Consider the following 27,875-nt stretch of genomic DNA (forward strand, 5'->3'; position numbering starts at 1 on the left):
CATGAAAGGTAAATTTATTATAAGATAATATTATATGTAAATGCATCTGAATTTATACATATATAATTTCTCATAGTTAATTACATTTTAAATGAAAAAAAAAACAAAACAAATAAATTAAGTATTAAATAAAAAAAATAAGTAACAAAATGCCACTTGGGGCTTTCTGGATCTAATTTCATCTTTTCTTTAAAAATCAAAGCAATGCTTTTCGCTCCACAAACCTACACGAATGTTTGATATTCAACAAAATATAATAAATAAAGTCATATAATATAATATATAAAGTCATTTATACATTCTGTGTTAAAGTTAATGAGGGAAGATGCCCTTTAAATAATTTCATTTATATAATAAACTGTCAAAATTTAATTTAATTTAAAATTTAAACTGTTGATTTAATGTTCTTTAACATTAATGACATTTGTAATATAATATAATATAAAATATAAAATACATATAAAGTCATTTATACATTCTGTGAAAGTTAATGAGGTAAGAAGCCCTCTGAATAATTTTACATTTTAATAATACATTTTAAAATAAACAGAATAGTTGACTTTTTTCCTCATTCATTACATTTATAATACATTATAATATAAGGTAATTTATACATTCTGTAAAAGATAATGTCAGATGCCCACTAAATAATTTTACATTTTAATAATAAATTGTCAAAAAAAATGGAATACCTGATTTATTGTTTTTTTTTACATTAATATATATATTCTGTAAAAGTTAATGATGTAAGATGTCACAGATTACTATTTTCTAGAACAATATTAACCTCAAATCTGTTTCAATTGACAAAATCTCACAAATTCTCATCTTCAGATGAAATTACAAAAATATTAAGCATATATCCATTCATTAAATAAGATTTTGTGCCATCTGTGATCAAGAGAAACTAAAAAAAAAAATCTTAGCAACTGCACAACACAACACTCCAGCATTGTTTTAAGTGTTGCACAAGCATTTAAAAATGCATATAATTAGTAAAATAAAACTGCACAGGAACACAATGTTATTTTCTACTCTTACTATACATAATACAGCTCAAAAAATTAAGAGCAAAGCGTATTTAGTGGAAAGAAGCCGTCACCAGGGGCTGAGATTATAAGCTTACGAAAGACAGATCGAAGAGCAAACGCTGCTCTCCTGTCTGTCTTTCTGTATTCCCACCATCAGCAAAACTCGCTGAGACTGACAGCGAGGTTTCAGACACTTTAATGCATTACTAGCACTCATGTGAACCCTTAACCATAAGTATGAGCAATAGTAATAGCGATGCTTGATTTCTCATACTGTACATACAAAAACAAGCCCATACGTTTTCATTTTAATGAGAATTCCCAATTCAAGTTTATACATTCATATGAGCTTCAGTTATGATCTCAAAGGAGTTTGATAAAGGAAAAATGTAATCTAACTCCTTGCAGAAGAGAAGATGGGCGTCTAAAAACAGCGCTGGGGCCGGGTGAGAATATTGCATCGGTGGAGACGCTCAAACAGCTTGAGTGTGGGTGGACAGTGAAAGTAGGGCAGAGATGCTCTGTGCTTGATAATAATGAAACACACTCCAGGGGCAACGCAAACAAAAGCACTTCAAAATGCAACTGTTCCCCAAATCAATAACTGCTGGAGGAAGAACACATGCATTTGAAAATGATAAAATGGTGGACGGCATTGCTTTCCACTAACAGCTTGTGTTTATGTGTGTATACACTGACGTTCAAAAGTTTTGGTTCAGTAAGATTTTGAATGTTATTTAAAGTAGACTTTTCTGCTCATCAAGGGTGCATTTGTTTGATTAAAAATACAGAAAAAAAGTAATATTTTTGCTATACAAAATAATGGTTTACTATTTTAATATACTTTGAAATAGAATTTATTCCTGTTATGCAATGATACATTTCCAGCATCATTATTCTAGTACACTGCAAAAAAAGCTTTTCCTACTTAGATTTTTTGTCTTGTTTTTTCAGCCATAATATCTAAAAATTCTTAAATCAAGAAGGATTTTCTAGACGAGTGAAATAAGATTTTTTTGCGTACCCCACTGGCAAATAATTTTCACTTAATTTTGAATGTTTTTCAGAACAAGAAAATTATTTTCACTTGTCTAGAAAATTCTTTTTTGATGTAAGAATTTTGAGATATTTTGGCTGGAAGCAAGACAAAAAATCTAAGTAAGAAAAGCATTTTTTGCAGTGTATTCAGTGTCAGACTATCCTTCAGAAATCATTGTAATATGTTGATTTATTATCAATATTGGAAACAGTTTTTTGGAACCTGTGATACTTTGAGTAAAATATTAAAAAGAACAACATTTACTTAAAGTAGTAGTCATTCGTAACGATATATACTACCGTTCAAAGTTTGGGGTCAGTACATTTTTCCTTCTTTATTTTAAAGAAATTAACACTTTTATTCAGCAAGGATGTGGTAAATCGATAAAAATCACTAGTAAAGGCAGATTTTTTACTTTTTATACATAAAAAAACCTGAAAAAAGTATCACATTACCACAAATGTTTCCAACATGGATAATAAATCAGTATATTAGAATAATTTCTGAAGGATTGTGTGACACTGGAGACTGGAGTAATGATGCTGTAATTTGCATCACAGAAATAAATTAAGTTTTTAAGTATATTAAAGTGGAAAACTTATTTTAAATTGCAATAATATTTTTATTCAAATAAATGGAACTGTAAAGAGCATAAGAGACTTCTTAAAAAAAAAAAAATATATATATATATATATATATATATATATATATATATATATATATATATTTTTTTCCTGTTCAAAGGCTGCATTTATTTCAAGTAAAAACAGTAATATTATGAAATATAATTTTTTTTTAAATATTGGTTTTCTGTTTGAATATATTTTAAAATCTAATTTATTTCTGTGATCAAAGCAGAATTTTCAGTGTCACATTTTTCTTCAGAAATCTTTTTTGGCATTGTTGGTTATTTTTTTACATGGTATATTTATGTTTATTTGAATAATGTGACAAATAATAAAAATATATATATTAATATAGTAATCTTTCAGTTACAATGGCATATGGGTTGTTTGACATGATTTATTAAATTGAAACAGCGGTATGACATGCTATTCTTCATCTAAACCTATTTTAAACAATACTTTTGTAATTCTTTTATAAATGTCATGCAGTACATGGCATTTTTATGAGCTCATTTTAATTAAGAGATTATTTGCCACCCTGCTGGGCTGTTTAAATGATTTGAAAAATGCTTGATTAAAAATGAAACGGAAGGAAATTAATACTTTTATTCAGCCAGGATGTATTAAATTGATCAAAAGTGACATTAAAGATTAAAAAAAAAAAGTAAAAAAAAAAAAGACTATTTCAAATAAAAGCTGTTCTGTTGAACTCTGAATAAATGGTTTTAACAAAAATATAAAGCAGCACAATTGTTTTCAACATTGATAAAAATAATACATGTTTTTAAGCAGCATATTAAAATGATTTCTGAAGGATCATGTGACACTGAAGACTGGAGTAATGATGCTGAAAATTCAGCTTTGCATTACTAAAAAAATTACAATTTATAATATATTCAAATTGAAAACAGTTATTTTAAATTCTAATAATATTTCATAATATTACTGTTATTACTCAAATAAATGCAGCCTTTGTGAGCATAAAATACCTGCTTTCAATAATTACCACCCCTAAACTTTTTAGCGGTAATGTGCATTCATATAAATTTTTAACTATAATCGTGGCATTGAGAAAATAAATATTATTGATGGCTTTAGTTCTGACTCAGATGCTGCTTATGGAAACTGCACCATCCATGGTTTGGGTCACATTTGATGAGTCAAATAGAGAGAAAAGCTCATTTGCATACCGCACAGCTGTCTCGCAGGGCATCAAACTTGCGTTGGATTTCATCCCGATGGGCCTTGAAACAAAGAAAAAAACGAAATGAGAGTGAAAATTGCCATGTTTGCAAGAAGTGCGCACTCTGCCAGAGTGCTGCGTGGAGTTCTGCAGTAAAGTGCATTTGAGCAGATCACAGCGGCGCTGTGAAATGAACTTGAGTGTCATGACAGGTGTGATGTCATGCATGAGAGCGACGGACCGCGAGGATGAAACCGTGTCATAGATGCATTGAAACTGAGCGCAGCCCTCGCGTACCGCAGAGAAGCGTGGGAAGATGTTTACAGCACTGTGAAGACGAGGAACACAATGGTCCACCGAGAGATTTGAAAGAAACACATTATTACTCATTACGACTGAACGACATAAAGGAGATCTGCAATATGGTGAAACGACACGGATTATATCGACTGCCTCTACTTCAGAAGCTACTTTGAAACTTTAGCTTGCCAAGATGCAAACTTTAGATAAACTACAGTCATGCTGCCTTTTTCTTAGGTTACTTTAAAAAAACACTACTGTATCATATTTGATAAGGAAATTTTAAATTTCAAATGATCAAAACTTTGTTTAAAGGAGAAGTTCACTTCCAGAACCAAGATTTACAGATAATTTACTGTTCATGTTTTTCTTTCTTCAGTTGTAAAGAAATTTTTTTTTGAGGAAAACATTTTAGGAATTCGGTCCATATAGTGGACTTCTATTGTGCCCCTGAGTTTGATCTTCCAAAATGCAGTTTAAATGCAGCTTTAAAGGGCTCTAAACAATCCCAGATTAAGAAAAAGGGTCTTACCTAGCGAAACGATTGGTTATTATATACTTTTTAACCTCAAATGCTTGTCTTGTCTAGCTCTGCATGAACCCTGTGTATTCCAGTTCAATACAGTTAGGGTATGTCGAAAAACTCCTATCTCATTTTCTTCTCTAACTTTAAAATCATCTTACTGTACATAGCTGCAGAAGTACCGAGCCAGTGTTTACAAAATGAACATGCAAAGAAGATCAAACGGCCTTTACAAAAAAAAAAAAAAAAGGTAAAACAGCGATGTAGGGTCATTTTGAAGTTGGAGGAGAAAATTAGATGGGAGTTTTTTGACATACCCTAACTGTAATGAACTGGAATACACAGAGTTCATGCAGAGATAGACATAAGCATTTGAGGTAAAAAAAAAAAAAAAGACCCTTCTTCCTTAGCGGAAATTGTTTAGAGCCTTTTGAAGCTGCGTTTTAACTGCATTTTGGAGGTTCAAGCTCAGGGGCACCTTACATATCCATTATATAAAGATAAATTCTAAAATGTTTTCCTCAAAAAACTAATTCTTTGTTTGGACACAGGTTAACTCTTGATTTCTTGTCATATTTTATTACAATTTTCTAAACTACTGTATAGCGAATAAACTGTGATAATGTCAGAAATGTTGAAGGTGTCTGAATACTTTTTGATTTGACCGTATATAATCACATATATCACATATATTCATTACTGTACTATATTCTTAAAGTAGCATGTGAAACTAAAAGACATGCACTAAATATTAATATTTAAAACTTAATATTAACTATGACTTTTGCCTAAATAAACACATAATTTGCTGCTTATTAATAGTCATCCAAGATTTTGTCTTCCAAGTCTTTCTTTCTGCAGTTGAAAAGAAAGGAAGGTTTTTGAGATTCCAGGATTTTTCTACATATAGTGGACTTCAATAGGGATCAGCAGGTTAAAGGTCCAAATTGCAGTTTTAATGCAGCTTCAAAAAGGCTCTACATGATCCAAGCGGAAGAATAAGTCTAATCTAGTGAAACTATTTGTAATTTTCTTAAAAAAATAAAAATGTATAGTTGCAATCAAAATTATTCAACCCCCTTGGCATGCAAGACATTTTGCTGCAGAGAACAGAACATTGTGAAAGCAACTCAACAAAGGCATCAGTGCACTATCGGAGAAAGTCTATGAATACACTGAGAACATAAGTTGATGAATAATGGGGGGAAAAAAATCTAATTGGCTGTAAACGTTCATGTTCAAAATCATTCAACCCTCAAAAGTAAAATTCGGTGCAGAATTTTTTATTCTTTAAAGCCACCATTAAATGCTGCGTGGAAGTGCTTAGAAGCTTCTGTCACCTCTCTACTGCAATCTTGGCCCATTCCTCGCCTGAAAAAGCTTTCAGATCACTGACAATCTTTAGTTTTAACTTTGCAACTGCTTTCTTCAAATCCAACCAAATATTGTCAAAGAGAATTAAATCTGGAGAATGTAATTTTGCTCCCTACCATAAAAATAAGTGACTTAAAACAGTAGTGTTGAATAATTATGACATAGCTGTGTTATTAAAAAATCCTATAACTCAAAAACATTACATTATACAGTACAGACCAAAAGTTTGGACACACCTTCTCATTCAAATAAATGTGAAGGTGTGTCCAAACGTTTGGTCTGTACTGTAGATATGAATTCAACTGAAAAAACTTGTGAAAAAATATCTTTCAGGTGGTCAAATAGCAAATAGTGGAGCTCTGCAGTCACCTACTGGTAAAAGTTACTTGTTTTACTTTTAAAACTGGATTTTCCAAAAGATGGGCAAAAATCTTACACTAAACCATGTGAAATTATCCATTATCCAAAAACCCATTAAAAAATATTTATTTATTAATTTATATATATTTAAAAAATATCACTAACCCACTGAAAACTGCACAAATGTAGAGTAAAAACTTTAATAAACAGAAAAATATACAGTGCAGACCAAAAGTTTGAACACACCTTCTCATTCATTCTCAAACTTTTGGTCTGTACTGTATACTGACATTATCACTTTTAATATGCCTCTAAAGTCCTGGATCTTCAGAAGCTTATAAAGTATTGCAGTCTCTAGGGGGTTGAATCATTTAGATTACAACTGTGCATACTTTTTAACCACAAATGCTCATATCTTGCACTAGCTCGACTTACGTAGTCACATTGGAAATGTCATGTGTAACGTAGGTGGAATTACGACCCAGTGTTTACAAAGGCAAACATGCAAAGAAATTCAAACGCCCTTTACAAGAAAAAGTCAGAAGAGAGAATGAGATGTACTTTTTTTTTTTTACCCTACCTTTTTAAACTGGAGTACACAAATAAGAACTAACCGCATATGACAGAGCTAGAGCAAAACAAGTATTTGTGATTAAAAAGTACATCAGGTTTTTTTTTTAAGCAAATGGCGATCATTTCACTAGATAAGACTCTTATTCTTCGGCTGGGATAGTGTGGAGCCCTTTGACGCTGCATTGAAACTGTAATTTGGACCTTCAACCCATTGGCCACCATTGCAGTCCACTATATGGGGAAAATCCCGGAATGTTCTTCTCAAAAATCATAATTTCTTTTCGACTGAAGAAAGAAAGACATGAACATCTTGACTGACATGGTGGGTGAGTGAATTATTAGGAAATTTTTATTCTGGAAGTGAACTAATCCTTAAATGTGTGCTTTATGAGTACTAATAAACAGCCAAAATGCTAGTAATATGCATACTAAAACACAACTGGTTTAATAGTGAGAATTGGTCTCCAAACTAATCTGTTACCTTCTAAATGATGAGAGATATGAGAGAGATGGATTGGGTGATGGTCACTTTTGGTTCATTCATCACAACGTAAAAGGTCTCACCCGGAGGACAGTGATCTCCTCTTCGGCCTCTGCGGTTGTCTCCTCCAGCTCGGTCTTGGCCTGTTGCAGTTGGCTCTCCAGCGCATGACGGGCCGCCTGCAGGCTGCTGATCTGAGCTTCTCTCTCCTGCAGGGACAGCGTGAGCTCCGACACCTGCCGCTTGATCTCCAGCTTCTGCTCCTCATGCTCTAGACCCATCTGTGGAGGAACACACAGCAGGACTTCAGTTACTGAGTGATCAACATGACTCCAGTGCATCAATTAACGTCTTGTGAAGCCAAAAGCTGCATGTTTGTAAGAAACAAATCTATCATAAAGACGATTTTAATTCAAGCCATTGCTTTCTGCTAAAATATGAGCCCATAATTCATAATACTGCTTTCTCCAGTGAAAAAGCTGTCTAGTCTGAATCAGGAGAGAAATATGGACAGATTAAACACTGCCAAAAAAGTTCTAAACAAACACGAGACAACAGAAGATGCACTGGAGAAAGTGTTATTATGGATTATGGTATTTTGGCCAGAAGTGATGGTTTAAGGTTAAAACGCATTGATGGATTTGTTTTTTACAAACACACAGCTTTTCACTTCACAAGATGTTAACTGATGGACTGGAGTGGTGTGGATTACTTGTGGATTATTGTGATGTTTTTATCAGCTGTTTGGGCTTTCATTCTGACGGCACCCATTCACTATACATTGGTGAGCAAGTGATGTAATGCTACATTTCTCCAAATCTGATGAAGAAACAAACTCATCTACATCTTGGATGATAGGTGAGTAAACTGTCAGGGAATTTTCACTTTTGGGTGAACTATTCTTGCAGGCACAATTACTATTATTCTAGATATTTATCTTATTTATAATTCCTATAATCTTTGTTTACTCTCACCACTGAAAATATAGTATTTTTATTGCGTCACAGTAAACAATTATTGCAGTTTTACATTATTTTTTTTGTTTACCTAAATCAACTAATTAAAGGCATTTTTTTAAGTGATGAGAATTTGAAAATAATGCCATGATGCAAGAAAAAATAATTAATAGTTCTAAGTAGTTTTAGAAAATACAGTTAAGAACAGATTTAGACCTTATTTGTGACCCTAAACAACAGTCATAAGGGTCCATTTTTTTCATTAAAATGCATAAATAACCTGAAAGCTAAATAAATAAGTTTTCCATTTATGGTCAATAGTCAATATTTGGCTGAAATACAACTATTTAAAAATCTGAGGGTGCAAAAAAGTCAAAATATTGAGAAAATCATCTTTAAAGTTGTTCAAATGAAGTTCTTAGCAATGCATTTTACAAATCAAAAATTAAATTACGTTTTGATATATTTGCGCTAGGAAATAATCTTTACTTAATATCCTAATTTTTGGCATAAAAGAAACATTGATAATTGTGACCCATACAATGTATTATTGACTATTGCTACAAACATACCCTTGCCATTTAAGACTGGTTTTGTGGTCCAGGGTCACATTTTCTGTATGCAAAATCGTTTTTTTTTTTCTGTTGATTTTGGGGTGAAACATGATTCAGATTTATCCCAGAGTGCATCAAGTCAATTGTATGTTTATAGTGTTTTACATAATACATGTGTTTCAAAGCAGCTTTACAGAAATTCATGATGTTAATGCTATTATTACATTCATGCCTTACAGTCATATTTTGCAGCTTAGAGCTCATAATAAGCATATTAATCACAGGCCACATGAATTATGTGTCACCCTGCTGGGCTGTTTAAATGAACTGAAAAAGTATGATTAAAATGATGTAAAACAAGGAATGTTCAAAAGTTTAGAGTCAGTACTTAGTCTTTTTTTGTTGTTATTTGAAAGAAATTAGTACTTTTATTCAGCAAAGATGCATTAAATTAATCAAAAGTGATTTTAAAGACATTTATAAAGTTTCAAAAAAATTCCAACTAAGAATCCTGGAAAAAAATGTATTAATGCTTCCTCAAAAATTTAAAGCAGCACACCTGTTTTCAAAATCGTATTAATTTCTTTCATTCTTTTGGGGTGAAATATGGTTTTAAAGTTAATTAACCCATCTTATAATCATTATATGGTTGTCTTGGTCGTCACTCACCTCTCGCAGTCTGGTCTCCAGCTCCATAACTCTGCTCTTGTTAGTCTGCTCTTGTTGTGTCAGTTTCTCCAGATGTTCCTCCAGCTTTGCATTCTGGGCCTCTAGTTTTCCAGCCTGAGATTCCAGATAAAATTTCTGCTGCCTGAGTTCAGATATCATCTCCTCTTGGGCTTTCCTAAAGATTACAATCAAGACTTTTGGAGAAAAACCCTACTGAAAATTGTAAAGCAAGTCAATCATTCAAAACTTGTTTCTAAAACCTGGTTAATGTAGTCTGGTGGAAACATCATGAGCACAGCAGCCTCTAAATCTTCTTTTTCAACAGGGATAATATGAAGCTGACATGAAAGCCTTGATATAACGCAAATATACCAGGTTATCATTCATTAACTTTGTGCTTGATCCTGAAAATCTGGCATCATGGCACAATAGCCTGAAATTAAGATTTACATTCACCAAACACATTTAATATCCAAAGGTTCATTCATGTGCACGGCATGAAATTGACTGTGAAAATCTTAATATTACATAGAAATATAAAAAAAATAAACAACAAGACTCAAAAAAACAAAAATTACTGTGGTGGTACTACATCAACGTAGTACCAGATACTGTATATACAGATATTTTTCAGTATTTTCATTTTTTAGTATTACAAGTATTTTATTTTTATTTAGTATTTCTATTAAAAAACATTATAAAATATAAACTCTCAATTTAATTATATACTGCTTATTTTTAAAAAATATTTTTTATTTTATGCACTACAAATTACAATATAATAAAAGGACATTCCTAAAAGATGCTTCACAATATTGCATATGATTATAGTTATATTATAATGTTTTTTGTTAGAAGCGATATAAATATAAATTATATAATATTTTTTATACTTTTTATTTTATTTTATACACTATAAATTACAATATAATAAAATTACATTCTTTACATATGATTATAGTTTATTTAAACAGTTTTGTTTCTTCTTATTTTTGTTAGGAGCAATTTCTATTAAAAACATTATAAAATATAAAAACTCTAATTTATATTTTTTTTATTTTTTTTATACACTATAAATTACAAGCTATTTCTATTCAAACAAAATATAAAAACTCAAATTTATATAATATTTTTTTTAAAATACTTTTTATTTTATACCCTATAAATTTAAATATAACAAAAGGACATTCTCAAAAGACCCTTCACAATATCGCATATGATTATAGTTTATTTTATATAGTTTTGTTTCTTCTTATTTTTGAAATAAAAATAAAATATAAAAAAATACATTTATTTATATAATATTTATTTATTATTATTTATATAATATTATTTATTTTTTTAATATATATTTATTTTTATTTGATACACTATAAATCACAAGCAATTTTTATTAAGAAACATAAAAACTAAAATTTATTTAAATAATATTTATTTTTTTTTAAATACTTTTATTTTATTTTATAAACTATAAATTACAAAATAAAAGGACATTCCGAAAAAGACCCTTCATAATATTGCATATGATTAGTTTATTTAAATAGTTTCGTTTTTCCTTTTTTTGTTAGCAGCGATTTCTATTAAAAACATTATATAATATAAAAAAATCTAATTTATTTATACAATTTTTTTATGTATATTTATTTTTATTTTATACACTATAAATTACAAGCGATTTCTATTAAAAACCTCAAATATAAAAACTAAAATTTATTTATATAATATTCATTTTATTTTATACACTATAAATTACAATATAATAAGACCCTTCACAATATCGAATATGAATATAGTTTATTTAAATATAGTTTATTGCTTTGTTTCTTCTTCTTGTTAGGAGCGATGCATTTTTATATTGTCATTTTTCATTTTAATCTTTGTTTTAGCAATTGTTGTGTGCCTTTATATTTTTAAAAATATTACATAAATAAATGTATGAGTTTTTATATTTTATATTAATAGGAATTGCTCCCAACAAAAATAAGAAGAAACAAAACTATTTTAGCAATTTTAGTACTTTGACATTTTTTTAAGAATAAGTGACTGTTTCAGATATATACTTTTATTTGCAAAGAACACCACATCCAAACAAAATGTGTTTGACTGTGTATTTTCCGAAATTACGTAGCACAGCATGAAGCAGAATGGCTAATTGCTTTTACATAACAACAACAGTCAACCGCAATATGATAAAAGACAAAAATTCAATCAATAATTAAATGTGTTACTAAAAATAACGCAAACAAACAGCTCTTCAGTCAAGTAGTATAATGTGTTAGTCTAACTGTAGGCTGTTCATGGTTACCAACTGCAAATGATTGCATCCATCACTGAATCAGCTGGAGTCTGTATGTTCATGCATGTAAACTCACATGTTTTTCTGCGTGTAAATGCTGCTGTTTGCTGCCAGTTTGTTGGCCTCCGACAACTCAGCGATCCTCTGCTCCAAATTGGTCATCTTTGACTCCATGGCATTGATCGTCTACATGAGTTAGAGATAAGTAAACTAGACACTACAATTCAAAAAATGTGTTTACTAATGGAAGGTCATATAGATCAAACCATCACTCTGAAAAAACTAAATAACGTGTTACCGCCGCCTGATCGCTGATCACTTTTCCCCGCTCGCGAGATTCCTCCTCATACGTGTTCTGCTTGGACTCCAGCAACTCCTTTTCAGCCAAATCAGCCTTCATTTGAGTTTCTAAAACCTGTGAAACACAAGCACTGGGTTATTACACCTGACAAATAAACTGAAACTGCCATTAAAACAAGGTCTTTAAAGGTATAATCTAAATCTAAATAAATACGGAGTCAGGATCTTTTATACAGACAGTAGCTGCGTTTCCATTTCCATTAAAATGCGCAAACTGAAATCGCGAATTGAAAATACACCTAATGGAAATGCATCAATTGTGCAAAAACTCCCATATATCGCAAAAAAGTTTTTACGCTTGCATAAGGTGGTTTTTCAGGCAATTCGAAAAAGGAATATTTCGCAAAACAGCAATGGAAACAGTTTTTTCGCATTTTCACATTCACATTAAATATAGCCAAAATCCCACAAAAATCTGTTGCCATGACTTATCGCAATAGGAAAAAATTTTTAGTCGCATAACACTGGTTGATGAAAACGCCGTCATGTCGCAATATTTTTTAATCAACATTTATAAAATATCAGCAAAGTTTTGCACAAATCTGTAATGGAAACGTGCCTACTGTAACATTAACAATGGGGTGCTCCGCTCAGGATTTTTGAGGCCGATCACAGGAAAAAGTATCTGCCGATCTGATCTGATACTGATACTGATGATACTGATCATTTTAAAGCTTTCTTTTTATCATGTAGATTAATAGTGAAACTCCAATCAGGATTTTTAGGCATTTAATCAGTTTTTTAATTTCAGGGGTGAAGCGGAGCATTTTTTAGACATTTTTCAAGAATATATATTTATCTCACCTAAACGTTTGATCATGTAGTGCATTTTTTTTTAGAATTGCACTATTTATCCACTATTTTGATTTCAAATCCAAACATTGTTATTGAAAATGCTTTTTTTACACAGTACAGTAATCTTTTTTTTATCTATTTTTTAGGCATTTGATCAGGTTTTGATGGGTGAAGCGAAGCATTTTTTAGACATTTTTCAAGAATATATATTTATCTCATTATCAATGTGTGTGTGTGTGTGTGTGTGTGTGTGTGTGTGTGTGTGTGTGTGTGTGTTTGGCCAGACCTTGATCTTGTCTTCATAAAGCTTCTCCTTCTGTTCCAGGTGTGTTTCCATAAGCTGTGCTGTTGCTTGTGTTTCACGCAAGTTCTCTTCGAGTTCCTGCGTACAGACAACAGGAAAAATTAATATTACCGAGACTTAATGGAACATCTGTTTTATAAAGAGAGATTGCTGGGGTACTTTTCCCTGGAGAAAAATTAAAAAGAGTGGGACTTTAGTAAAAGTCTCTATTTATTCTGATTTATTTTAGGAAAAACAGCGCGTCATTTTTCAACAGATAACATATTTCCTTAACAGGATTTCAGCAGTGCTATTTTAGAATTATTTATACACCTTTATAGTATTTATTAATATTTTTTGTTTTTATACTTTCAGTTTTCATTTGAACTTTTAAGTTGTAATCATTTTGTGTCTTTGTCATTCTTATTATATATATATATATATATATATATTTTTTTTTTTTTTTTTTTTTTAAATATTTGTATTTAGCTTTGATTTATTTTTATTTCAGTTTTAGTAATGTAGTACTTCAACTTTCTTTTAAGTATTTTCTTATAATATTTAAACATTATGTAAATTAATGAAAATAATTCTTAATAGTTTTAATTAACCTGTTAATTGCAAATAACCTTTGAGTATATGTGACCCTGGACCACAAAACCAGTCATAAGGTTAAATTTTACAAAACTGAGATGTACATATAATATGAAAGCTCAGTAAATAAGCTTTCTATTGATGTATGGTTTGTTAGGATAGGACAATATTTGGCTGAGATACATCTATTTGAAAATCTGGAATCTGAGGATGCAAAAAAATCAAAATCCTGAGAAAATCACCTTTAAAGTTGTCCAAATCAGGTTCTTAATGCATATTACTAATCAAAAATTACATTGATACATTTACAGTAGGAATTTTACAAAAAAATCTTCATGGAACATGATCTTTACTTAATTTCCTAATGATTTTTGGCATAAAAGAAAAATCAATAATTTTGACCCATACAATGTATTTTTGGCTATTGCTACAAACATACCCCAGCGACTTACGACTGGTTTTGTGGTCCAGGGTCACATATGGTAAAAAAAATTGCAATTGGTTTACTGTTGCATCATATGTAATTGTAAAGTAAACTTGTAAAGTCAAATTTATCAGTTTTGGAACGACAAAGGCAAAGTTAAGATATGTTTTACAGTCAAAAATAGTAAAAGTTATTAGTTTTTTATTTATATATATATATATATATATATATATATAAATAAATAGTGATAAAATGGCTTATAGAGTTGACTCACAGTTTTTGATAGGGGATGACTTGATGGTGGCACCAGTACTGGAGCCGAGCAAGCAAGAAAGGGATATCTATCTACCAGCGGGACGCTGGAAAAGTTACAAAGGAGAACGATACGACAACAAAGAGCCAATACATCTAACAGATTATCCAGTTGATCTTGATGAAATCGCTTACTTTGAATGGGTTCAGTGAGACTTACAGTTGAGGTTGAAGGTTTGCATACACCTTGCAGAATCTGCAGTATGTTGGTTATTTTGCTAAAGTGGGAGGGATTGTACATTTATATATATAAGCTGTATTTTGCTGTAATTTATTTTCACTTAAATAATTTTTTATTTGATGTATTTTTATTCATTTTAAGTATTTAAAAATATTTATAAAACTCAAATTTTGGAAGTACAATGCAAAAATTAAGATATATCTTATAGTAAAAAATAGTAAAAGTTGTATCTAACTATAAAAGTTATAGTTATATATATAGTTTTATATATATACATATATATATATATATATAAAAAACACTTTTAAATAGTTTTATCTTTAATTACTAACAACAACTCCAGGTTTCCAGGTTGAACTCAAATCGTGCCATTTCATTTTTAACCACTTGTTAATCGTGACTAATTCATAAAAATCAATAATATACGCTATTAATCATCCAGCTAAAAACACATCGTCATTGTGACACATGATTGTGGCCAAACACTGAGATGATCCACTGCAATCTGTCACTTTTGGAGCTGTGACAGGGCCAGAGAGCATGCTGGGAGCTGTGGAAAAGAAGCGGTGACACTGCCAGGCTAAGCAGGTCGAAGAAAAACAAGTATAATATCAAAAATGTGTGTGTGTTTAATGCAAGCGTGAGGGTTAGAAGAGGTATACAGAGCGTGACTAAGAAGTGTTACGCGTCTTAATTAAGTAGCTTTACTGCGCGCATGTGACACCTCCTCAGACATTTCTGGAGCGCAGCAATCGCATTTCATCGGCATGTTGTGTTGAGCGAACAGCTCCAGTGTTTACCTGTTTGTTTGTGTGTGTGTTTAAGATACAGTATGTGTAAATCAGCAGGAGTTCAGCGCTTGTTCACATCTCAGGCTTACCATGATTTTGTCGGCCATCTGTTGGATCTGCTGCGACTTGGTCTGAATGTCTTCTTTGAGTTTAGTTTCTCTCCGTTCCACCATCTCCAGCCTCTTCACCTGGTTCTCCAGGGTTTTCTTTCCATCCTGTTCATCCAAAAAAAAAAACTCATTCTGATGATGTTCTCCTGGAAACTAATGCTGAAAATTTTGAATTAAATGATAGTATTCAAGTCAAAAATATTACTTAGCATAACTAAATGAGATAGATTAGGCAAAAAAATAGGTCCTGAAACAGTCTTTCTTTTAATAAATCAGGTTAAACTTTAGGTTATACTGTGTCTAAACTGTAAGCGATGACCTAAGATGGTCGGCTTACTGCAAAAAATTATCATACTAAAATTATCTAAACTAAATACCCTGACAAAATTATTTTCTAACTTAGTATTTTTGTTTTGTTATCCAGTACAAATACCTAAATATTCTTAAAAAAATATATTAAAATAAATAATTAAATACCCTGCACAAAATTATTTTCTTACTTGGCATTTTTGTCCTGTTTTCCAGTACAAATATCTAAATATTCTTAAAATAATAATAATAATAATAATAAAATGAATAAATAAAATAAATAAATACCCTGCACAAAAAATTATTTTTGCACTTAGTATTTTTGTCATGTTTTCCAATACAAATATCTAAATATTCTTATAAATAAATAAATGCATACATACATACCCTGCACAAAATGATTTTCTTACTTAGTATTTTTGTCCCATTTTCCAGTACAAATATCTAAATATTCTTAAATAAATAACCTGCACAAAATTATTTTCCTGTTTTCTAATACAAATGGCTAAATTTTCTTTTAAATAAATAAATACATACATATATACATACCCTGCATACAATTATTTTCTTACTTAGTATTTTTGTCCTGTTTTCCAATACAAATATCTAAAAATTCTTATATATATATATATATATATATATATATATATATATATATATATATATAAAATGATTAAATAAAATGAAATTACCTGCAAAAACTTATTTTCTTACTTAGTGTTTTTGTCTTGTTTTCCAGTACAAGTGTCTAAACATTCTTTAATAAAGATTAAATTACTTGAGAAGCAAAATTAGTTAAGATAGTCTTGTTTTCAGAAATATGTATCAAAATGAAGTGAGTTTATGCTTAAAACAAGAAACAATATCTGCCAGTGAGGTAAGAAATATAAAATAAGACAACAATACTAAGAAAATCATTTCAATGGCTGAAATGGAAAATCACATCAGAATAGTCATTAACAATTAACCATTCAGCTGTGAGCTTGAGGCTAAATGTCAGCAAAAGTTGATTACTATGGGTTAATTATGCTGTTTACATTCGCATTTATATTCATGTGTTTGGCAGATGCTTTTATCCTAAGCGAGTAACACTGCATTCAATGTCTACATTTTATTTGATCACTGCATGATCTACTGTTTGATCTACATGAATTGAAGCTTATTTTTTGTGCAATGACAATAAAGTTGAATCTGATCTAATCACAATCATTATATTTGTAAAAAAGTCATTTTAATTCAGTCAGATGGTGAAATAAAGTGTGTGGAGAAGTGTAGTGTATCAGTGCATCACCTCGGTCTCTCGCAGGCGTCTGCGCAGGCTGTCGGTGGAGTCCTCTTTGGTCTGCAGACGCTCCAGGTCTCGCTCAAGACGTTCTTTAGCCTGACGGACATTCTGGAGGAGTTCAGTGGCTTCTGTACTCGCCTTTACAGCCTGAGAGAAAAGAAATCCGCATTGTAAAACATTTTACAGAAATAGACTTAAAATGATACAGTTAAAACCTGTTAATTGATTTGTAAATGACCTTACCATATAACCTATGGTGAGAAACTGTAAATGGTTTAAAATTCTCCGAAATCGCGATCTAAATCAAATGATTCGCGAAACTGCTCTGAAGCCGTGCTTTGATTAAAATGATTCGTGAACACGCTCCAAAGTACAATCTAAATCAAATGATTCGCCAACAGACTCCAAAGTCGCAATCTGCATCAAATGATTCGCGAACCCGTGCCGAACTCGCAATCTGCATCAAATGATTCGCGAACCCGTGCCGAACTCGCGATCTGCATTAAATGATTCGAGAACACACTCCAAAGATGTGATCTGACTCAAATGATTTGCGAACCCGCGCCAAACTCGCAATCTAAATCAAAGGATTCGCAAACACGCTCCAAAAGCGCGATCTGATTCAAATGATTTGCGAACTCGCTCCAAACTAGCGATCTAAATCAAATGATTCGCGAACACGCTCCACAGGCGCGATCTGACTCAAGTGATTCGCGAACCCACTCGAAAGACGCGATCTGACTCGAACACGCTCGAAAGGCGCGATCTGACTGAAATGATTTGCGAACACACTCCAAAGGCGCTATCTGACTCAAATGATTCGCCAACACACTCCAAAGGCGCTATCTGACTCAAATGATTCGCGAACACACTCCAAAGGCGCTATCTGACTCAAATGATTCGCGAACACACTCCAAAGGCGCTATCTGACTCGAATGATTCGCGAACACACTCCAAAGGCGCTATCTGACTCGAACACGCTCGAAAGGCGCTATCTGACTCGAACACGCTCCAAAGGCGCTATCTGACTCGAACACGCTCGAAAGGCGCTATCTGACTCAAACACACTCAAAAGGCGCGACCTGACTCAAATGATTCGCGAACACGCTTGAAAGGCGCTATCTGACTCGAACACGCTCGAAAGGCGCGATCTGACTCAAATGATTCGCGAACACGCTTGAAAGGCGCGATCTGACTCGAACATGCTCGAAAGGCGCGATCTGACTCAAATGATTCGCGAACACGCTCGAAAGGCGCGATCTGACTCAAATGATTCGCGAACACGCTTGAAAGGCGCGATCTGACTCGAACACGCTCAAAAGGCGCGATCTGACTCAAATGATTCGCGAACACACTCCAAAGGCGCTATCTGACTCGAATGATTCGCGAACACACTCCAAAGGCGCTATCTGACTCGAATGATTCGCGAACACACTCCAAAGGCGCTATCTGACTCGAACACGCTCAAAAGGCGCGATCTGACTCAAATGATTCGCGAACACACTCAAAAGGCGCGATCTGACTCAAATGATTCGCGAACACACTCCAAAGGCGCTATCTGACTCAAATGATTCGCGAACACACTCCAAAGGCGCTATCTGACTCGAATGATTCGCGAACACACTCCAAAGGCGCTATCTGACTCGAACACGCTCGAAAGGCGCTATCTGACTCGAACACGCTCCAAAGGCGCGATCTGACTCAAATGATTCGCGAACACACTCCAAAGGCGCTATCTGACTCGAACACGCTCGAAAGGCGCTATCTGACTCAAATGATTCGCGAACACACTCCAAAGGCGCTATCTGACTCGAATGATTCGCGAACACACTCCAAAGGCGCTATCTGACTCGAATGATTCGCGAACACACTCCAAAGGCGCTATCTGACTCGAACACGCTCAAAAGGCGCGATCTGACTCAAATGATTCGCGAACACACTCAAAAGGCGCGATCTGACTCAAATGATTCGCGAACACACTCCAAAGGCGCTATCTGACTCAAATGATTCGCGAACACACTCCAAAGGCGCTATCTGACTCGAATGATTCGCGAACACGCTTGAAAGGCGCGATCTGACTCGAACATGCTCGAAAGGCGCGATCTGACTCAAATGATTCGCGAACACACTCCAAAGGCGCTATCTGACTCGAACACGCTCAAAAGGCGCGATCTGACTCAAATGATTCGCGAACACACTCCAAAGGCGCTATCTGACTCAAACACGCTCAAAAGGCGCGATCTGACTCGAACACGCTCGAAAGGCGCTATCTGACTCAAACACGCTCAAAAGGCGCGATCTGACTCGAACACGCTCGAAAGGCGTGATCTGAGTCAAATGATTTGCGAACACACTCCAAAGGCGCGATCTGACTCGAACACACTCCAAAGGCGCGATCTGACTCGAAAACGCTCGAAAGGTGCAATCTGACTAGAACACGCTCGAAAGGCGTGATCTGAGTCAAATGATTCGCGAACACACTCCAAAGGCGCTATCTGACTCAAACACGCTCAAAAGGTGCGATCTGACTCGAACATGCTCGAAAGGCGCTATCTGACTCGAACACGCTCGAAAGGCGCTATCTGACTCAAACACGTTCAAAAGGCGCGATCTGACTCAAATGATTCGCGAACACGCTCGAAAGGCGCGATCTGACTCGAACACACTCGAAAGGCGCTATCTGACTCAAACACGCTCAAAAGGCGCGATCTGACTCAAATGATTCGCGAACACGCTCGAAAGGCGCGATCTGACTCGAACACGCTCGAAAGGCGCTATCTGACTCAAACACGCTCTAAAGGCGTGATCTGACTCAAATGATTCGCGAACACACTCCAAAGGCGCTATCTGACTCAAACACGCTCAAAAGGCGCGATCTGACTCGAACACGCTCGAAAGGCGCTATCTGACTCGAACACGCTCGAAAGGCGTGATCTGAGTCAAATGATTCGCGAACACACTCCAAAGGCGCTATCTGACTCGAACACGCTCGAAAGGCGCTATCTGACTCGAACACGCTCGAAAGGCGTGATCTGAGTCAAATGATTCGCGAACACACTCGAAAGGCGCGATCTGACTCGAACACACTCGAAAGGCGCTATCTGACTCAAACACGTTCAAAAGGCGCGATCTGACTCAAATGATTCGCGAACACGCTCGAAAGGCGCGATCTGACTCGAACACACTCGAAAGGCGCTATCTGACTCAAACACGCTCAAAAGGCGCGATCTGACTCAAATGATTCGCGAACACGCTCGAAAGGCGCGATCTGACTCGAACACGCTCGAAAGGCGCTATCTGACTCAAACACGCTCTAAAGGCGTGATCTGACTCAAATGATTCGCGAACACACTCCAAAGGCGCTATCTGACTCAAACATGCTCAAAAGGCGCGATCTGACTCGAACACGCTCGAAAGGCGCTATCTGACTCGAACACGCTCGAAAGGCGTGATCTGAGTCAAATGATTCGCGAACACACTCCAAAGGCGCTATCTGACTCGAACACGCTCGAAAGGCGCGATCTGACTCAAATGATTCGCGAAGAATGGCTGAAGTCACGAGTTTGAATCAACTGGACTGGTTCCAGTGTAAATGACTCGCTCAATTGATTCGAATTTGTTTGGTCCTGTTTTCGCATCTTCAGCATTGTTTACAAGACACTGTAAGTACTACTACTGGCTTAGCTTGCTAGTTTTATGACATAGAGCTAAAATAAGTGACACAAACTGTACTTGTACTTAACAAAAATATCAATATTTCCATTACAAAGATAACATCCAACACAAATCTACGAATATATTAACGTGAGGTAACCGGTTTACTGCTAACCAGTGTTAAACAAAATATGATGAGCTGCACCTCAAAATACATGTCAGATGGGAACATTGTGCATTATGATAGAGTTTGTAGCTTAACTATATTTTAAATTTATAATCAATAGGAAATAAGTTGAAAGCATCTCATCTCAGTCATCTCATACATTTAGGTGAATGTTCAATTTATACTGGTATATACTATAAAACATATTTGATAAATTACTGCTGTATCTGTTTGTAGTCTATATAGAGTGAGCAAATGGGAGAAGCACATGAACACAAAACACTTCGGCTACCTTATTTGTTATTCCTCTGCCCATGTATGAAATCAAAAACAATATACACACATAAACAATATACACATGTATTTAATTGAATGATCAAAATTAGTATTGGGACATCATCCCTAATAAATTCTACGCCCTTGCAAACAGTAAAAGGACTGTTGCATGACATTACAGGTTGCAAATTTATTATTAGTTTTATTATGCAAAGTCAATGACAGCATTAGGACAGTAAATCAGCAAACAAACAAACAAATCATGTTTCAGTTCTTCAGGCGAGGTTTTATTTAAAACAAATGTGAATGGTACCTTGGCAAGCTTCTCCTGGAGTTCTTCGGTCTTTACTTGTTGCTCTGTATTGGTCTGAGACATTTACAAATAAAGAAGCTTAAATACAAAAACAGCTGCATTAGCAATTGACTTCCTGCACTTAAAAACAGTATGAATTAATGCTCCAGACTGGTTAAATAGCATGGCATTTTGGTTCATTTACCATGGAAATATTGTTGGTTAAGCTAGTAAGGAAGGAAACACTGTATGTTGGTTTTCTCAACATTGAAAATAAATAATAGGTTGTCATATGAGATATACCTTCTGCAATTTGGTCAGAAGTTCTTCCATCTCAGCTTTGCCTTGTTCCTTGGCCTGCAAAATGAAAATATACAGAAGTCAACATTTAAAGTGGATCAAAACCATCAACTTTCATTAAAGTTGTTCTTGTCTTAGGACAACTTTAATGAACTATTTTGACCTACTTCAAATGTTGTCTCAATGTTCAAATGCATCTCATCTGGTGTGCATCAGCAGGATTTTTCTCACTTTGAACGTGAACAAACCTTCTGTATCTTCTGCTGGTATTCCACAGCCTTTCTCTTGAGCTCCTCGCTGGTCTGGCGAGACTCTTTCAGCTCAGATTCATATAGGTCGCTGCGGCGGCGAGCGGCAGACAGGTTCTCCTCCAGCTGACGAATAGACACGCGCATTTCCTCCAGCTGAGCGTGGTACTCCTGCAGGTCCAAAAATGGTTAAAACGGCACTTTAGTTACTGAGGGACAAGTCCTCTGTGTCCATGTCTACAAAGAACAAAAACACTGTCAAAATGTTTTATTATTTAGCTCAAATGGACAAGTACTGTAAGTAGCAGATGCTTTTATCCAAAGTTTCTTAGAGTGCAATTCCAACAGACACGTGAAGCATGAGCTGAAGGTGGGCTTAATCCAGTGTTCGTACAGATACTGTAATAAGAAATTCCAGGACTTTCAAGGACTTCTCAGGCCCAGCTTTTTTGATTTGCAATCCCTTCAATCAAGGATCTTACTTATCAATCAACGTATTGTCTTTCAAATTCTAAAAAACAAATAGATGGCAAAAATAACGTGAAGCACATACAAAGTATCACTACTAAAGTATTACAAAGTATACACCACTTTTGAGAGAAAAAAAAAAAAAAAAAAAAAAAAAATCACAAAATGACTCCAAAATCCTGACCTGAAACAAACGATTCACCATACATGCTCCAAAGTTCAGATCTGAATAATAATTTGTGGACCATCATTTTCAGATCAGGCTTTGGAGTGCGGACAGCAAATCATTTGACTTAGATCGGAACTTTGTGTATTGCGAATTGTTTGATTTAGATCAAGACTTCAAGTTGCAAATCGTTTTGATTTGAATCATTCAATTTGCAAAATGATTCACAAACCCATTCTGATCTAAATCAAATGATTCACGATACACACTTTACAGTCCCAATCTAAATCAAATAGCTCGCAAATTGAAGTCCTGACAGAAAACAAAAGATTTGCGATACCACTTGGAGCACTTCGAACCGATTGGAGCACTTTTTCGGATTTTCGAAAAGCTCAGTTTTACCCATTACTATGTGCTTTTTAAAATCATTACAAGCAATATCGAAATTTTTAAATAAATGGCTCTTTTAATAATCATTTGGAGCAGTTCCAGCATAAAAGGACTCACTCAACTGATTCTGTTCTACTTTTCACATCTTCAGCCATGTTAACATGACATTGTCAGTACTAATACTGGCTTAGCTAGTTTTATGACTGAAAAATGCAAAAAGGTATGATGTTTTTTGCATTGTGTGAATTTTGTGTATCAAAAGTGTATACACCCGTCACATTTCAGCAACCATTTTAGTATATCTTCTTAAGGGAAAATACTATAGAAATGAAACTTGGATATATTTTAGAGTAGTCAATGTGCAGCTTGTATAGCAGTATAGATTTACTGTCCTCTGAAAATAACTCAACATACAGCCATTATTGTCAAAATAGCTGACAACAAAAGTGAGTACACCCTAAGTGATAACAGCAGTATGTTGTTTACGCATGCAAAGCCACATGTCCTATTCATCATGTTTATGTTTTTGTCAGCTTGACAGGACCATACGAAGTTGTGTATCTTGTATTAGAGCAGTTAAAATTAGGTGCTTTAAGTGCAATTCTCTCATACTGACCACTGGATGTTCAACATGGCATCTCATGGCAAGGAACTCTTGAATTGTTTCTCTCAACAAAGATGACCAAGGCTGATAAAGAATCAGTAACACCCTGAAACCGAGTTACACTACAGTGGTCAGGGTCACACAGAGGTTTTCCAAAATGGGTTCCATTCGAAACAGGTCTTGCAAGGGTTGATTAACGAAGTTAAGCACTCGTTTTGTGCGTCAGGTGCAGAACCTGGCTTCAAAAAACAGATGTATGAGTGCTGCCAGCATTGCTTTAAAGGTTGCAGAAGTAGAAGGTCAGCTTGTCAGTGCCCAGACCATAGGACGCACACTGCAAAAAGTCGGTTTGGATAGGCGTCATCCCAAAAGGAAGCCTCATCTGAAGCTGGCTCACAAGAAAACCAGCAAACAGTTTGCTGAAGACAACCTGTCCAAGAGCATGAATTACTGGAACCATGTCTTGTGGTTTGATGAGACTATAAGATTAACTTTGTTGGCTCAGATGGTGTCCAGCATGTGTGGCGATGCCCTGGTGAGGAGTACCAAGAAAATTGTGTCTTGCCTACAGTCAAGCATGGTGGTGGTAGGATCATGGTCTGGGGCTGCATGAGTGCTGCTGGTACTGGGGACCTACAGTTCATTGAGGGAAACATGGATTCCATTATGTACTGTACATTCTGAAATAGAACATGATGCCTTCCCTCTAGAAACTAGGCTGAACAGCAGTTTTCCAACATGATAACGATCCAAAGCACACCACCAAGATGACAACTGCCTTGCTGAGGAAGCTGAAGGTGAAGGAGATGGGGTGGCCATGTATGTCTCTAGACCTGAACCCTATTAAGCACCTGTGGGGAATCTTCAAGCGTAAGGTGGAGAAGCATGTGGGAAAAGATCCATAAGATTTCAAAGATTCATTGTCTTTTGATAATTCAAGCACTTTTCCACTTTACCTATTCAGGAATATTGCTTTTTTTCAAGGTTTTTCCAGGCCTTAAATTTCAAAAAGTCAAATTTAAGTACATAAAGCAATGTAAGCACCTTGTACGAACCCTGTTAATAAGACAACACAATGTATGTAGTAGATGTAATAGATTAATATTCCTGAGTTAAAAGTGACACACCATCTATACATGTGAGAAGCATAAAGGAATCAGATTGAATGCAGCACTGAGCAAACCGTTTTGTTGCAAAATGGCAGATCAAACAAACCTGTCGAATCAGAGGACCTTTGTGAGAGCATGAGGTAGAGGAGATGAAATCAGTCTGAGTAACCAACCGCGGGATATGGAGAGAGAGCAGCACATGAAAAGCAGAGCGGAGAAGTGGATACATAAGTGTGTTGAGTGGGTGAAAGGCCAGAGAGTGGGCGGACAGAGTGAGTGTGCCAGCCTGAGTCCGAATCGGCCCTAGCCGTTTCATCAGCCATTAGCTACGGGTCATAAATCGCATCCACGTCATGACGAGGCCACAATCGCCTAACGAGACGTCTTATGGCGTTTAACGATAAACAGTAGACTGTGGCTATGTTAAAGGGGAAAGGGAAATCCAGCGCGACAAGCGTAGAAGATAGAATCAGTAACTGTCTGGGTTTATTAAACGTTGTTGTAAAACATGTTGGACATGCTCCTGTAGAGATTAGGTAATTTGCACACATAGAGAACCAACTATTAAAGGAATAAGTCACCCAAAAATGTAAATTTGTTGAATACATATTCACCCACAGGTCATCCAAGATGTAGATGAGTTTGTTTCTTCATCCGATTTGGAGAAGTAGCATTCCATCCCTTCCTTATCAATGGATAGTAAATGGGTGCTGTCAGATTTAGAGTCCAAACAACTCATAAAAACATCACAATAATCCACAAGTAATCCACACCACTCCAGTCCACCAGTTAACATCTTGTGAAGTGAAAAGCTGTGTGTTTGTAAGAAACAAATCTATCATTAAGATGCTCTGATATCAAAATGTCACTTCTGTCCATAATATTGCTTCCTATGGAAAGAAATAAACACAAAACAGTCCAAAGCAGTTTCAAGACAAATATGTCTGAGATTAACTTTTTCACTGGAGGAAGCGTTATTATGGATTACAGATTCATATTTTGACGAGAAGAACAGTTATCAAAATCTTAAACCCTGTTGAAAAAAACAACACATGCTGGTTAGGTATGTTTTGGTGCTGGGATGCTGGTCCTTTGCTGGTTTATGCTGGTCCTTGACCAGCAACATGTTGTTAGCATGTTTCTAGCATGTTTTTAACAAGTTGCTAGCGTTTTATTACATGATTAGCATTTTCTTGTCATGTTTTAAAATGATTATCATTTTGCTAACATGTTTCTAATATCCTTAACATTGTTAACATACTTTAACATAACTGACATGCTGCTTGCATGTTTCTAGCATGATCAGCATGTTTCTAGAATGCTTAAGATGTCGTTAGCATGTTTATAGCGTTGTTAGCATGTTTGTAATGTTATTACTATGTTCCTAGCATTCTGTCAACACCAAAGTCCCTTTAAGCCAAGTCATTTCACTCGGCAGCCATCTTTATATACACAGTCAAGCCCAAAATTATTCAAACCCCTGGCAAATTCTGACTTAAAGTTACTTTTATTCAACCAGCAAGTTTTTTTTTTTTTGACCGCAAATGACACAGGCTTCTCCCAAAAGATATTAAGACGATGTACACGAGGCATCTTTGTGGAAAACAATTCTCAGCTTTTATTTACATTTGAACAAAACATAGCATGTCCAAAATTATTCATACCTTTTGCAAACTGTCACAGTCTATGGGAAAATCCAAAGTTCTATACCATTCCAAATAGTCCACGCTGTTCTAAAGCATCCTAATTACCCTGATTCATTGGGAACAGCTGTTTTAATCAACTCAACAGGTGAAAAACAGAAGTTCTCTGCTGTTGGTTTGTGGACAGTCATGGCTAAGACAAAGGAGCTCACTGAGGACCTGCGGCTGCGCATTGCGGGTGCTCACAAGTCAGGAAAGAGCTATAAGACCATATCTAAAAGTTCCAGTGGGTTCCACGGACACAGACCAAAGAGGAAACCACTTCTCCAGATAAGGCACACAAAAGCCCGCTCGGACGACGACGACTTATGGTCTTTTGTTTTATGGTCAGATGAAACAAAAACTGAATTGTTTGGCCACAATGATGTAGCCTTCATTTGGAATAAAAAAGGAGAAGCCTTCAACCCTAAGAACACCATCCCCACTGTCAAACATGGTGGTGGGAACCTAATGTTTTGAGGATGTTTTCAGCCGGTGGACAAGGGAACCTAATCACAGTAAACAGCACCATGAAAAAAGAGCAATACATCAAAATCAACAACATCAGGCAGTCTGCAGAGAAACTTGGCCTTGGGCACCAGTGGACATTTCAGTACGACAACGACCCAAAACACACAGCAAAAGGGGTGAAGAAATGGTTAGCAGACAAAAACATTAACGTTTTGCAGTGGCCCAGCCAGAGTCCTGACTTAAATCCAATTGAGAATCTGTGAAGGGAGCTAAAGATCAGGGTGATGGCAAGGAGACCCTCCAACCTGAAAGAGTTGGAGCTCATCGCTAAAGATGAATGGACAAAAATGGAGAGTGGAGACATGCAAAAAACTGGTCAGCAATTATAGGAAGCGTTTGATTGCTGTAATAGCCAATAAAGGTTTTTCTATTGATTATTCAGAAGGGTATGAATAATTTTGGACATGCCACTTTTTGTTCAAATTTAAATAAAAGATGAGTAATAATTTTTTCCACAATGATGCCTCTTGTACATCGTCTTATTATCTTCTGGGAGATGTCTGTTTCATTTCTAATTAAAAAAAAAAAACTTGCTGGGGGTATGAATAATTTCAGGCTTGACTGTATGTATGTATGTATA

General features: G+C 34.9%; 1 protein-coding gene across 1 annotated transcript in view; it reads right to left on the reverse strand.

The window, feature by feature from the left end:
* citb (citron rho-interacting serine/threonine kinase b) overlaps positions 1-27,875 on the reverse strand; it is an 89,640-nt gene that overhangs the window by 43,991 nt on the left and 17,774 nt on the right. The window contains exons 5-15 of the mRNA XM_073819366.1: positions 22,346-22,516; positions 22,101-22,154; positions 21,819-21,872; positions 17,416-17,556; positions 15,795-15,920; positions 13,407-13,502; positions 12,264-12,380; positions 12,042-12,151; positions 9,670-9,844; positions 7,574-7,771; positions 3,887-3,940 (exon numbers count right to left, since the gene is read on the reverse strand). Of these exons, the coding sequence (XP_073675467.1) occupies positions 3,887-3,940; positions 7,574-7,771; positions 9,670-9,844; positions 12,042-12,151; positions 12,264-12,380; positions 13,407-13,502; positions 15,795-15,920; positions 17,416-17,556; positions 21,819-21,872; positions 22,101-22,154; positions 22,346-22,516 (1,296 nt within the window). The remainder of the gene's footprint in view (positions 1-3,886; positions 3,941-7,573; positions 7,772-9,669; positions 9,845-12,041; positions 12,152-12,263; positions 12,381-13,406; positions 13,503-15,794; positions 15,921-17,415; positions 17,557-21,818; positions 21,873-22,100; positions 22,155-22,345; positions 22,517-27,875) is intronic.

Source organism: Garra rufa, chromosome 15 (genome assembly GCF_049309525.1).
Source record: "Garra rufa chromosome 15, GarRuf1.0, whole genome shotgun sequence".
Classification (NCBI taxonomy): Eukaryota; Metazoa; Chordata; class Actinopteri; order Cypriniformes; family Cyprinidae; genus Garra; species Garra rufa.